This window comes from Cherax quadricarinatus, chromosome 10, assembly GCF_038502225.1.
Source record: "Cherax quadricarinatus isolate ZL_2023a chromosome 10, ASM3850222v1, whole genome shotgun sequence".
NCBI classification, from domain to species: domain Eukaryota; kingdom Metazoa; phylum Arthropoda; class Malacostraca; order Decapoda; family Parastacidae; genus Cherax; species Cherax quadricarinatus.
In genome coordinates, this window is record NC_091301.1 from 37719965 (window position 1) to 37735054 (window position 15090).

Sequence of the window (15090 nt, forward strand, 5' to 3'; positions counted from 1 at the left end):
AGTTCAGTAAGTCAGTCGAAGTCATTCAGTAAGTCAGTCAAGTCGTTCAGTAAGTCAGTCAATTCATTCAGTAAGTCAGTCAAGTTCAGAAAGTCAGTCAAGTCATTTAGTAAGTCAGTTAAGTCGTTCAGTAAGTCAGTCAAGTCATTCAGTAAGTCAGTCAAGTCATTCAGTAAGTCAGTCAAATCATTTTGTAAGTCAGTCAAGTCATTTAGTAAGTCAATCAAGTCATTTAGTAAGTCAGTCAAATCATTCAGTAAGTCAGTCAAGTCATTCAGTAAGTCAGTCAAGTCGTTCAGTAAGTCAGTCAAGTCACTCAGTAAGTCAGTCATTCAGTAAGTCAGTCATTCAGGCAGTCAGTCAGTCATTCAGTAAGTCAGCCAGTCAGTCATTCAGTAAGTCAGTCATTCAGTAAGACAGTCAGACAGTAAGTTAGTCAGACAGTAAGTCAGTCACGGGGGTATGGTTAGTAAGTCAGTCAGTCATTCATTCAGTATGTCAGCCAGTCACACAAAGTTATGTTTACCTCTTTTTTATGTGTTCAAAGTAACAGTTCATTATGGCCACAGGTTATGTCTTGTCTAATATTTTTGTTTCCTTCGTTAATTCTAGGACTTAAATGCTTACACCTTTTCTTGCCACTTTGAGCAACACTGGTATACCTACTGGGTGTCATGATTGCTTGGCAGATGAACAAGATATAGCAATTAAAAGTTCAAAACACAATTCACAATCACAAGGTTGTAGCAGGGAAGTTGGTCTGGACACGAAGTATGAATGCTAGGGTTGTGTCGGGGGGTGGCTGGGGACGGCGGGAGGTCTTCCCTGCTGATCCACAACAAGGCAGCTGCTTGAGGAAAAGGGAAGATTTTTTTCCTTCCCACAAACTGAATTGTGTTAAATTCATCTTATGACATGTTACATAAAATTGTGCCGCAGTTCTTCAGTCGTGTTATACCCAAATCGTGCCAAATAAACTCGTGCTAAATGACAGTCTACTGTATATCTTATGAAGTGATAAAGAATCTTTTTCCAAAGGTACTGAAACCTGAAGAAATTTGATGAAAAACTTACTGAATTACGGTCTCACAAAGTTTGCAGTCAACGATATTTACGCATTGGTGATTTCGCCCACTTTGAGCCCTTTTTTTGGGCCAATTCCATTGTTCCATTTGACGAAACTCATAGCTATTTCAGTAGTGTAGGCCCTCTCCTAAACTTGTTCTCAGGGTCAAAAAATTTTTGAAAAAAGAAAAAAAAATTATTTTTTTCCTATGAAATGATAGAGCATATTTTTGTGAGTATTATAGTCCCAAAAAAAAAATTGCGATCAATATTTACCGATATATGGAAGTGTGAAGTTAACAGAAAGTGAGCCGCTTACGGCAACATCGCCGACTGCCGGTCATACTGAAATAGTTTGTTTATTTTTCCTATGTTTTTCTTTTACTTTTTAACATTTTATTTTTTCAAGTAACTTTGATGGCCTGTGAGAAGCTGAGTCTCGACCCCTGCAACCACAATTAGGTGAGTACAATTAGGTGAGTACACAATAACTGCACAAACAGTGACAGGTGAACATTTTCACCTATTTTAGTCACATATTATTGCCTAGAAATATATACATAGTATTTATAGGTCCCAGCAATGTTTTGGTGGGGAAGGGAGTGTGGGTGTTTGTGAACAACATGGCTGGCTGGCCGGTTGACCTGCTGGCTGGCTGGCCGGCTGACCTGCTGGCTGGCTGGCCGGCTGGCTGACCTGCTGGCTTGCTGGCCGGCTGACCTGCTGGCTGGCTGGCCGGCTGACCTGCTGGCTGGCTGGCCGGCTGACCTGCTGGCCGGCTGACCTGCTGGCTGGCTGGACGGCTGACCTGCTGGCTGGCTGGCCGGCTGACCTGCTGGCTGGCTGGCCGGCTGACCTGCTGGCTGGCTGGCCGGCTGACCTGCTGGCTGGCTGGCCGGCTGACCTGCTGGCTGGCTGGCTGGTTGACCTGCTGGCTGGCTGGCCGGTTGACCTGCTGGCTGGCTGGCTGGCCGGCTGACCTGCTGGCTGGCTCTGTCTGTCTCTGTCTCTGTCTCACAGGTACTACACATAAATACCATTATACATAGTATAAATTACTTAGGATACACGGACAATATAATAATAGCAATAATAATAATTATAATTATTTTTATTATTATTATTATTATTATTATTATTATTATTATTATAATTGAAGCATGGTGTAAGAGAGTGCATCATTGTCTATCTCTCCGCTAATGAGAGTGTTGACATATGATGAGGGTACACTGCTTTCCCTTTATTTGTTTTCACTTTACACATAAACATGTCTATCTATCTGCTTCTCACTTTTTCTATCTGTCTGTCTATCTGTCTGCCTGCTTCTCTTTCTGTCTCTCCCTGTTTCAGAGAGAGCCACTAGTTAACCAACACATTTTACACTCAATGCAGTAGTCACATCTGAGTGTGATATTATTTGCCAGTCTGGATTTTTCGGGTTATCCTTGGTAGTTTACACTATGTATAATTGTATTTATGTGTACCTGTGAGAGACAGAGACAGAGACAGAGACAGAGACAGAGACAGACAGACACACACACACACACACACACACACACACACACACACACACACACACACACACACACACACACACACACACACACACACACACACACCACAGAATCTCCCACCAAAAGACTCCAACCGCGACATTCCCAACGCAACTGAGCAACCTATACTACAACCCACTCACTGTTCCCTCTGCCACCAACCCCCATATCACAAACCTCACCCCAACAGCTGTCCCTTATGGGCATTCTGACCCCACCCCCATCAACACAAACCCCACCTACACCACAGCCCCATATAGGCCCCCACCAAGGCTCTCACTCCCCCAACCCCAATATTCTTGCATGACCACAATGATAGAAAAGAAACTGAAGGTTTGGTACACAAACGCGGATGGAATAACGAATAAACATGAGGAGTGGAACGAAAGAATCAGTGAAAAATCCCCAGACATCATAGCAGTCACAGAAACAAAACTCGCTGAGACAATAACAGACACAGTCTTCCCAACAGGATATCAGATCCTGAGGAAAGATAGAAGGAGTAGAGGGGGAGGAGGGGTTGCACTGCTCATAAAACACCGATGGGGATTTGAGGAAATGGAAGGCATGGACATGATTGGAGAAAGAGACTACATTGTAGGTACAATTCAGTCCGGAGAACATAAAGTAGTCATTGGAGTGATGTATAACCCACCACAGAACTGCAGGAGGCCAAGAGAGGAGTACAAAGAAAACAACAGGGTGATGGTGGACACACTGGCTGAGGTGGCAAGAAGAGCTCACTCGAGCAGAGCAAAGTTACTGGTAATGGGCGATTTCAACCACAGGGAGATCGACTGGGAAAACCTGGAGCCACATGGGGGTCCCGAAACATGGAGAGCCAAGATGATGGATGTGGTACTTGAAAACCTCATGCATCAACATGTCAGGGACACAACCAGAGAGAGAGGGGAGGATGAGCCAGCAAGACTGGATCTTGTGTTCACCCTGAGCAGTTCAGACATTGAGGACATCACTTACGAGAGGCCCCTTGGAGCTAGCGATCACGTGGTTCTGAGTTTTGACTATATAGTAGAGTTACAAGTGGAGAAGGTAACAGGAACTGAAGGGGACAGGCCAAACTATAAAAGGGGGGACTACACAGGTATGAGAAACTTCCTGCAGGAGGTTCAGTGGGACAGAGAAATGGTAGGAAAATCAGTAAACGAGATGATGGAATATGTGGCAACAAAGTGCAAGGAGGCAGAGGAAAGTTTTGTTCCCAAGGGAAACAGAAATAATAGGAAGACCAAAACGAGTCCTTGGTTTACCCGAAGGTGTAGGGAGGCAAAAACTAAGTGCAACAGAGAATGGAAAAGGTACAGGAGGCATAGGACCCAGGAAAACAAGGAGATTAGTAGAAGAGCCAGAAACGAGTATGCACAGATAAGGAGGGAGGCCCAGCGACAGTATGAAAACGACATAGCATCGAAAGTCAAATCTGACCCGAAACTGCTGTATAGCCACATTAGGAGGAAGACAACAGTCAAGGACCAGGTGATAAGGCTGAGGAAAGAAGGTGGAGAACTCACAAGAAACGATCAAGAGGTATGTGAGGAGCTCAACACGAGATTTAAGGAAGTATTTACAGTAGAGACAGGAAGGACTCTGGGGGGACAGACCAGATGGGGACACCAGCAAGGAATACACCAACAAGTGTTGGACGACATACATACAGATGAGGAGGAGATGAAGAAACTGCTAAGGGACATCGATACCTCAAAGGCAATGGGACCGGACAACATCTCCCCGTGGGTCCTTAGAGAGGGAGCAGATATGTTGTGCGTGCCACTTACCACAATCTTCAACACGTCCCTGGAAACTGGGCAACTGCCTGAGGTATGGAAGACGGCAAATGTAGTTCCCATTTTTAAAAAAGGAGACAGAAAAGAGGCACTAAACTATAGACCTGTGTCATTGACGTGTATAGTATGCAAAATTATGGAGAAGATTATCAGGAGGAGAGTGGTGGAGCACCTGGAACGGAACAAGAGTATAAATGCCAACCAGCACAGATTCACGGAAGGCAAATCCTGCGTCACAAACCTTCTGGAGTTTTATGATAAAATAACAGAAGTAAGACACGAGAGAGAGGGGTGGGTTGATTGCATCTTCTTGGACTGCAAGAAGGCCTTTGACACAGTTCCTCACAAGAGATTAGTGCAGAAGCTAGAGCATCAGGTGCATATAACAGGAAGGGCACTGCAATGGATAAGAGAATACCTGACAGGGAGGCAACAGCGAGTCATGGTACGTAATGATGTATCACAGTGGGCACCTGTGACGAGCGGGGTCCCACAGGGGTCGGTCCTAGGACCAGTGCTATTTTTGGTATATGTGAACGACATGACGGAAGGGTTAGACTCAGAAGTGTCCCTGTTTGCAGATGATGTGAAGTTAATGAGGAGAATTAAATCTGATGAGGACCAGGCAGGACTTCAAAGAGACCTAGACAGACTGGACACCTGGTCCAGCAAATGGCTTCTCGAATTTAATCTTGCCAAATGCAAAGTCATGAAGATAGGGGAAGGGCACAGAAGACCACAGACAGAGTATAGGCTAGGTGGCCAAAGACTGCAAACCTCACTCAAGGAGAAAGATCTTGGGGTGAGTATAACACCGAGCATGTCTCCGGAAGCACACATCAATCAGATAACTGCTGCAGCATATGGGCGCCTGGCAAACCTGAGAACAGCATTCCGATACCTTAGTAAGGAATCATTCAAGACACTGTACACCGTGTATGTCAGGCCCATACTGGAGTATGCAGCACCTGTTTGGAACCCGCACTTGATAAAGCACGTCAAGAAACTAGAGAAAGTACAAAGGTTTGCGACAAGGTTAGTTCCAGAGCTAAGGGGAATGTCCTATGAAGAAAGATTAAGGGAAATCGGCCTGACGACACTGGAGGACAGGAGGGTCAGGGGAGACATGATAACTACATATAAAATACTGCGTGGAATAGACAAGGTGGACAAAGACAGGATGTTCCAGGGAGGGGACACAGAAACAAGAGGCCACAATTGGAAGTTGAAGACACAAATGAGTCAGAGAGATAGTAGGAAGTATTTCTTCAGTCATAGAGTTGTACAGCAGTGGAATAGCCTAGAAAATGACGTAGTGGAGGCAGGAACCATACACAGTTTTAAGACGAGGTTTGATAAAGCTCATGGAGCGGGGAGAGAGAACACTTACTACATAGATCGATTCTCATTAATGCCCAGTTTGACCGCTAACAGCTTATCCGAGTGAGCTGAGCTTATGGTGTTATGCTACGGGACCAACACTGGCTTCGAAGCCATGATACAACGGGACTGACAGTGAAAGGGTTAAGCAAAAATAAGTGCATAAACTAAGATTTACATAAAAGAAATGTATGATATACAGGTACCATCCGACTTATGACCAAGCTTGGTTCCGACCAACTGGTCGTAAGTCAAAATGGACGTAAGTCGAACCTTTGAAAATTGCCGACATACTGGGTAGGACATAATGTCAAACCTTTGCTATATAAACTACCTACATAGTACTGTAATGTAATGTACAATCATTATTTCATTCTTGTTACCATAATTTACTTCTCTTGATATATTTTAATCATTTATATATTGTATATTATGTATACATGGTAATGAACTGTATTGTAAATTTTACATCTCATACAGTATCGTATGTTACTGTATCTTTAAGTATTGTCGACACAGTGGAATGGGAGAATACCACTGGTAGTGTCATCCTGCCAGAATGTCCTATAACTTATGCCCTAAGTAAAGAGAAATGACTCTGGAACATGTGTAATATGTATTCGGCTGGCTGGCGCTGGCTCTCTCTCTCTCTCTCTCTCTCTCTCTCTCTCTCTCTCTCTCTCTCTCTCTCTCTCTCTCTCTCTCTCTCTCTCTCTCTCTCTCTCTCTCTCTCTCTCTCTCTCTCTCTCTCTCTCTCTCTCTCTCTCTCTCTCTCTCTCTCTCTCTCTCTCTCTCTCTCTCTCTCTCTCTCTCTCTCTCTCTCTCTCTCTCTCTCTCTCTCTCTCTCTCTCTCTCTCCTCCTCTCCCCTCCTCTCCTCTCCTCTCCTCTCCTCTCCTCTCCTCTCCTCCTCTCCTCTCTCTCCTCTCCTCCTCTCCTCCTCCTCCTCTCTCCACTCCTCCTCTCTCCTCCTCTCTCCTCTCTCTCCTCCTCTCCTCCTCTCCTCCTCTCCTCCTCTCCTCTCTCTCTCCTCTCCTCTCTCTCCTCTCCTCCTCCTCTCCTCTCTCCTCTCCTCTCCTCTCCTCTCCTCTCTCTCCTCTCTCTCTCCTCTCCTCTATCTCTCCTCTCCTCTCTCTCTCCTCTCTCTCTCCTCTCCTCTCTCCTCTCTCTCTCCTCTCCTCTCTCCTCCTCCTCTCTCCTCCTCCTCTCTCCTCCTTTCTTCTCTCCTCCTCTCTCCTCCTTTCTTCTCTCCTCCTCTCTCCACTCCTCGTCTCTCCTCTCCTCCTCTCTCCTCTCCTCCTCTCTCCTCTCCTCTTCTCCTCCTCCTCTCTCTCCTCTCTCTCCTCTCTCTCTCCTCTCTCCTCTCTCTCCTCCTCCTCTCTCCTCTCTCCTCTCTCCTCTCTCCTCTCTCCTACACAGGGTTTGACAAGGTTAAGGATCCTAGCTTTATTGACAGCTATTTACAGGTTAAGGATTCCCTAACTTTATTAGCAAGCTAAGGCTATTACCTACATGAGCTCATTTGAAAGCATTTTTATTGTTATGAGACATACAAGTAGGGAACAGGATGAAGTTGGAGCCATCTGTGGGCCAGCATTTTCATTTGATCAACTGGACGTTATCTGTTGACATCATTATGCTGTGCGAATCGTTCCATACTCGAGTCATCCTGGGTATGTATGATCTCAGATGGAGTGATGTTCTGGAGAAGGTACAGCCAGAGTGAAGTTGCTGCTTTCTGCCCGTCTTGTGGCGTAAAAGCTTATTTCCACGCTGTCCTCGAAGTGGATCAAGTGTGGTATTTTGACAATATTGGCCTTGTACATAACAGTAAGGCCACCCACATCCCTCCTATGTTGAAGGCTCTGCTGAAATGACAGATCTATCCAGGATGGGTCAGGCGAGAGATGAGGCGTCTTGCTCTGTTCTCTACTCTGTCAAGCAGTCGCAGATGAGAGGGGGACAGGCAAACCAAGAAAGTGGAGCATACTCAAGGTGTGGCGTACTTGTGCCTTGTACAGGATCTTGCAACCCCTACTGTCAAGCAGATGCGAGATCTGAAGTGCTGTAAGCTTCCTGGCTGCCTTGTTTGCAAGATTTACAACATGGTTCTTCATGGTTAGTTTGGAGTCAAATTTCACCCCAAGGATATCAACTTCTTCTCCAGGTGCCAACATCCTCCCATTCATCCTTACTACTGCACCAGCATTACCATCATGGTGCCTAGAGCGATCATCATTTGCGTTTTCTCAGGTGCAAATGTTGCTTGCCATCTATTTCCCCAAGCTGATATAGCTCTCAGCTGGTGATTGATGTAAGCTTAGAGCAGCTGGCATTTCTTCTCTTGGATAAGTGAATGTCAGTGTACAGTCGATCTGCATATGCATGTGATTCTGGGATGAGATGAAGAAGGTCGTTGAAGTAGACATTCCATAACAATGGACCCAGCACGCTTCCTTATGGAACACTTGCCCCAATAGGATGCCTTGCTGATTCTGTTCCATTGAGGACTACACTTAGAGATCTACCATGAAGGTAATCACTGAGGAGACATAGCGTAGAGCCTGCAATTCCCAGTGCTTGAAGTTTTGCTAAGAGGCCCTGGTGCCACACCCGGTCGAAAGCGCCAGCAATGTCCAGTGCTACTACACATCTGACTTTGGATTCATCCAGTGACTGGTGCCACTTAGTGGAGAGGTTTAACAACAGATCAGCAGCAGAGTAACCTTTCCTGAAGCCATATTGACGATCACAAAGTAGTGAGTGGTAGTCAAAAAAATCTGTCATTTGTCTTGAGATTATTGTCTCAAGGATCTTACCAGTGATTGACAGGAGTGACACTGGTCTGTAGTTGCTGATTTCTGCTCTGCTCTTCTTTTTGTGAACAGGGACTACATTTGCCTCTTTCCATGGAGAGGGCCATTTACACAGTACTAGGCAGTGCTGAAAGATGCGAGTTAGAGGTGCTGCTAGCTGGTCTGCACATCTTCTCAACAATCTTGGGCTCAACTTGTCTGGGCCCACAGCCTTTTCTTGGTCAAGTGATTTAAGAAGGAAATGCACCTCCTCCTGCCTTATTGTCACCCCTGACAGTTTTGACACAGTTCTTGCAGCTAGCCAAGGAGGGTCCCTTGCTGGATCAGGAACTTGCATTTTGGTAGCAAAGTGTTCAGCAAAGAGGTCCGCTTTCTCCTCTCTCCTCTCTCCTCTCTCCTCTCCTCTCTCCTCTCTCCTCTCCTCTCTCCTCTCCTCTCCTCTCTCCTCTCCTCTCTCCTCTCCTCTCTCCTCTCCTCTCTCCTCTCCTCTCTCCTCTCTCCTCTCTCCTCTCCTCTCCTCTCTCCTCTCTCCTCTCCTCTCTCCTCTCTCCTCCTCCTCCTCCTCTCCTCTCCTCCTCTCCTCTCCCCTCCTCTCTCCTCTCCTCCTCCTCCTCTCCTCCTCCCTCCTCTCCTCCTCCTCCTCTCCTCCTCCTCCTCTCCTCCTCCTCCTCCTCCTCCTCCTCCTCCTCTCTCCTCTCTCTCCTCTCCTCTCCTCCTCTCTCCCCTCCTCCTCCTCTCTCCTCTCCTCTCCTCCTCTCCTCTCTCCTCTCTCCTCCTCTCTCTCCTCCTCTCCTCCTCCTCTCCTCTCCTCCTCTCCTCTCCTCTCTCCTCCTCCTCCTCCTCCTCTCCTCTCCTCTCTCCTCTCCTCTCCTCTCTCTTCTCCTCCTCCTCTCCTCTCCTCTCCTCCTCCTCCTCCTCTCCTCTCCTCTCTCCTCTCTCTCTCCTCTCCTCTCCTCTCTCTCTCCTCTCCTCTCTCCTCTCTCCTCTCTCTCTCTCTCTCTCCTCTCTCCTCTCCTCTCCCCTCCTCCTCCTCCTCTCCTCTCCTCTCCTCTCTCCTCTCCTCTCTCTCTCTCTCTCTCTCTCTCTCTCTCTCTCACACACACACACACACACACACACACACACACACACACACACACACACACACACACACACACACACACACAAGTAAAGTTATCATTCATAATGTAAATTAACTAGGATAACTCCCGAAAATCCAGACAAAGTGATGTACAGTGAATCTGTGCTCTAGTGCCCTAAATTAATAATAATAATAATTTTTCATAGGTAGCAGGTTGGTAGACAGCAACCACCCAGGGAGGTACTACCGTCCTGCCAAGTGAGTGTAAAACGAAAGCCTGTAATAGTTTTATATGATGGTAGGATTGCTTGTGTCTTTTTTCTGTCTCATAAACATGCAAGATTACAGGTACATCTTGCTACTTCTACTTGCACTTAGGTCATACTACACATACATGTACAAGCATATATATACACACCCCTCTGGGTTTTCTTCTCTTTTCTTTCTAGTTCTTATTCTTGTTTATTTCCTCTTATCTCCATGGGGAAGTGGAACAGAATTCTTCCTTCGTATTACAGCGCATGTAAGAGGCAACTAAAATGCCAGGAGCAAGGGGCTAGTAACCTCTTCTCCTGTATATATTACTAAATGTAAAAGGAGAAACTTTCGTTTTTCCTTTTGGGCCACCCTGCCTCAGTGGGATACGGCCAGTGTGTTGAAAGAAAGATTAATAATTATTATGTATTATAATTACAATAATACGTATGTACTAATATTAATAATAATAATATTATTATTAAACTATAATATAATATACATGTAGTGTTTACTCATTACTTACCTTAAAATATCTGTAGTCGTAATGTAGAGTGAGAGGTGAGTAAACAAGATTAAATGAATAAATGAGAGAGAGAATGAGTGTAGAAGGTTCATGAGTTTTGTAAACAAACTAGTTGTTGTTACCAGCCGGACACGAATGGTTTTTGTTCACTCTGTCAAGCCGACTGGAAAAACATCTCATGTTTATGTTAATTTATATGTTACATAGCATGTTTATTATATAATTTTGAAAAAAAATCATAAATGGATTAAGCAAAATGTCTATATTAATGTTTTATATACATTTAATGCACCTCAGAGTGATTATTATTGTGTTATTATTATCACTATTAATATGGTATCTTCAAAACCAATAACACACTCTTAATGATTTTAATGTGTACCTGCACACCAGCACAGGTGCAAGATGTGGAGTTTAAAATAGTTAAGTTCATATTTTATTCATTCTAGAGTGTATATCAGGTTTTTATGTCTTATTAGATGAATTGTGATAGACAAGTAAGCTATGATGCTAGCAATGTTAGCATCATATTGAAGATGTGACAACTCTGCTTTGTGTGTAATACCTGTTGGTTCATGAGCGGCTCTGAGACAGAGAGACAAGCAGACAGAAAGACAGACACACAGGTAGACAGAAAGACAGACACACAGGTAGACAGAAAGACAGACACACAGGTAGACAGAAAGACAGACACACACACGGAGACAAAAGACAGACAGAGACAGATACAGACAGACAGATATACAGGCAGACAGATACAGACAGATTTATGTGTAACAGTGAAAACAAATAGAGAGAGTTCGAGAGTAAGAGCCTTTCCTGCAACAATCTCCAGTGCAAAATTCAGACTTCCTCTTAGGGACCATGGTGATATTTACTGTCCAGTTAGTACAGTTAATACAGTATGTATGATGTGCTGATAGGGCAGTGTAACTCAAGCTGATGTTGCCTGCATGGCACATTCCTGCCACGAGTATCATCAAATATTGTACAGTGGCATGTATCAGCCGGCCCAGTCCAGCTGCCAGATGTACGGTCGTAAGTCGAGTGGACGTATGTCGAGCAGGTCATAAGTCGGATGGTAGATGTATATTTAGATGGTATATTTCAGCATGAAATATAGCAAAGTATCCCTACATAAGTCAGTGATACTGGCATCTAGGCTAAGTGATATATTATGCAAGATATAATTTTTATCATACATCAGTGTTGGCCACAATGGCTGAACTAATATAGTTGTGGTCTGTGCTGTCTTTTTTGAAAAATTTGTGCAGAAATGAATCGCGTTTTTATTTCATCATCTTTCAACAAACCGGCCATATCCCACCTTGGCAGGGTGGCCCAAAAAAGAAAAATGAAAGTCTCTCTTTTTAAATTTAGTAATTTATACAGGATAAGGGGTTAGTAGCCCCTTGTTACCTGCATTTTAGTCACCTCTTATGACATGCATGACTGACAGAGGAAGAATTCTGTTCCACTTCCCCATGGAACTGAAATTTGTCCTCATTGATCTCATTGTTGTCAATGACCCATTGAAAGACTTTGTTTATGTCAACTTGCAGGTTTGCTGTGTGCTCAGTGGATTCCATTCTCGTCAACCCTTTCAGGGTTTTTGACGTACTAGTACGTCTTACGCGCCAGAGTTATCGACATACTAGTATGCATAAATTCTAGCACCCTCAAATCAAGCAGGAAAAGGCTGGTAGGCTTAGATGTGAGAGAATGGGTCTCTGTGGTCAGTGTGCGCAGTACAAAAAAAATCGGGGACCCAGTGGTTCATTGTGGGAAAGCCATTTTATTACATGTTGTTCACCATGTCTAGCGCTAAGAAACTCCTCACTCCTCGGCTAATTGGGGCTCTTTTGTTCCCAACACCTGAAACCCATTCTCTTTGCTGATGACACGACTTATGTCATCTCCCACCCTAATCTTGCCACCCTCAAAATATCGACTTGGATGACAGCCAATAAACTTACACTTAACACTGGCAAAGCCTACTATATTATGTTTGATAGCAGAGCAGGTGTTGCACAACTTAACATTAAGATTGACACCACTCAAATTACCAGACATAATGAGGGCAAATTCCTTGGCCTATACCTCGACAACAACCTAAATTTCAGCACCCATATCCAACACACAACAAAAAAAGTATCCAAAACGGTGGGGATCCTCTCCAAGATACAATACTACGTGCCGCAAACTGCCCTTCTCACACTATACCATTCACTTATATATCCATACCTCACCTATGCTGTCTGTGCTTGGGGTTCAACTGCAGCAACACATCTAAAGCCAATAATAACCCAACAAAAAGCCGCAGTAAAAATAATCACTAAATGCCATCCCTGGCAACACACCTCCCCACTCTTCATAGATCTAAACTTACTCCCTGTTCAGAACATCCACACTTACTACTGTGCAATCTACATCTACAGGACCTTAAATTCCAATATTAACCTTGAACTAAAATGCTTTCTTGATAGTTGTGACAGGATCCACAGGCATAACACCAGACACAAACATCTCTATGACATTCCCCGTGTTCGACTAAACCTTTACAAAAATTCAATGTATTTCAAAGGACCTAAAATCTGGAACACCCTACCTGAAAACTCTAGAACTGCAGACACATTCATCACTTTCAAAACTACAGTTAGAAAACATCTTATCTCCCTGATCCACCCAGACAACTAACTACATGATAACCACCTGGTGGTTCAAAATTACACTCACTCACCCACTGACTATAAACCCAAAACCCAGAATTAATAATCTTAATCTTAAAATAATAAATCCTAACTAGTCATAAGTTTGCCTATGATACTCAAATATAGACACCTTGTATTGTGCGAAAACAAAAGCATTCACATTGCTAAACTCACAAATTATGATGTAGTCACTTAGCCTTAATCCCATAATCTGTAAGGATTTAATGTTAAGAATTAATCTAAGTCTGCTCGAAATGCCTAGCCATGCTAGGTGTCCTAGTGGCCCCCTCTGTAATTAGTATTTTGTAACATGTAAACCACAAAATACCCAAAACCTGTAAACCCCACATTGTAACCATTATAGAGAATAAACTTGAACTGAATTGAATTGAATTGACAGTTCAAAGACAGATGGAAGTGTAAATGAAGATGAATTTCATGGTTTTGAGGAGTTTGTGACCAAAAGCAATGCCCAGGAAACCAGAAGGAAGGAAGGAAGAAGGAAGGAAGGAAGGAAGGTAGGAAGGAAGGTAGGGAGAAAGGGAGGAAGGAAGGAAGAGATGAGAAGAAGGAAGGAAGGAAGAGATGAGAGGAAGGAAGGAGACCATCAACCTAGGATAACCCAACAAATTTAGACTGACTTATTTCCATGTGGGTTGGTGGGGGGGGGGGGGGGAAGGGGGGGTGTGGACAGGCAGTGAGGGTGGTGAGTGATGGTGTGATTTGTCATTGTGACACTAATTATGCCAGTGACTCAGCATATTTACAAGTCCACCCCCACACAACAACTACAAGCTTTACAGAAGCTGTAGCAGTTCTGGGAAGTGTCCAGTGACTTTATGTGTGTATATATATTTTAGAAAAAATAGTAATAAAAACATTTTTTATTGTTGGTTTGTGTAAACATGTTTTGTAAACAATATAATGACAGCAAAGTTTGTACTGTTATTGTGTAGTATACAATGAGTGAATATATACAAAATAGTCTTTCTATTGGTCTCAAAGCCCATAAAAATTACTTGAAAAAATAAAATATTACAAAATAAAAGAAAAAAGTAGAAAAAACAAAATAAACTATTACCTGATGACCAGCAGTCGGCGATGTTGCTGTCAATGGTTCAATTTTTGTCAACATCACGCCTCCATATCTCAGTAAGTATTTTTCACAAAAAAAAATTTTTGGCCTATAATACTCACAAAAAAACTATCATTTCATAAGAAAAAGTAATTTTTTTTTTTTCGAATATTTTTCGATCTTGAATGGGAGTTAAAGATTGAGGGTCTCGACCCTGAAAGGGTTAATGTACAGGTGATTGTAAGTTTGTTTAATCTTCAGAATATAGTAATCTAAATGTACTGCTCCATAACCTGTCAATTTAGAGTAAGAATTAGGATTAGTCTGCTCGAAATGCCTAGGCATGCTAGTGGCCTTCTTTGTAATTAATATTTTATGATATGTAAACCACATTTTCATTTGCAGCCTGCCTGAGGCTACATGCCTTCAGGCGGTCGTCAACACACAGATCGTTGATGGTTTTACAGTGAAGGTCACCAAGGATCAACGTGAATCAGCTGCTTTTCTCACCATCATGACACGTTGTCTTCAAAGCAAGTACCAGGTCAGTTGATTAATTATCATATCTTCCCCAGTAGGTTGTGCATATAATCCTGGTTGTTTACATGACAGTCTAACAACCTATGGAATACATCCATCTTTTTCTCTTTTTTCTTCTTTTATGCTTTAAGTTTTATAGATATCACCTGGGTACTGTATCTATCACTAGCAATATATAAAGTATATCAGTTTAGTGTTAGGTAACACTACAGTATATTACCTGAGTCTGGTATTTTATTACAGTATGTACAGCAGGGCCCCACTTATACGGCAGGTTAGGTTCCA

General features: G+C 43.5%; 2 protein-coding genes and 1 long non-coding RNA gene across 5 annotated transcripts in view; 2 read left to right on the forward strand and 1 right to left on the reverse strand.

Annotated features, from left to right (window-relative positions):
• mus81 (mus81 structure-specific endonuclease subunit) overlaps window positions 1-15090 on the forward strand; it is a 355921-nt gene that overhangs the window by 251901 nt on the left and 88930 nt on the right. For both annotated transcript variants that reach the window (XM_070083779.1, XM_070083780.1), the window contains one exon: window positions 14671-14809. In XM_070083779.1, coding sequence (XP_069939880.1) covers window positions 14671-14809 — 139 coding nt within the window. The remainder of the gene's footprint in view (window positions 1-14670; window positions 14810-15090) is intronic.
• The window catches only part of LOC138852519 (uncharacterized), a 389852-nt gene that overhangs the window by 224070 nt on the left and 150692 nt on the right, over window positions 1-15090 (reverse strand). The gene's annotated exons all lie outside the window — the stretch shown is intronic.
• LOC128688062 (intraflagellar transport protein 74 homolog) overlaps window positions 1-15090 on the forward strand; it is a 694157-nt gene that overhangs the window by 119585 nt on the left and 559482 nt on the right. The window lies entirely within an intron of this gene.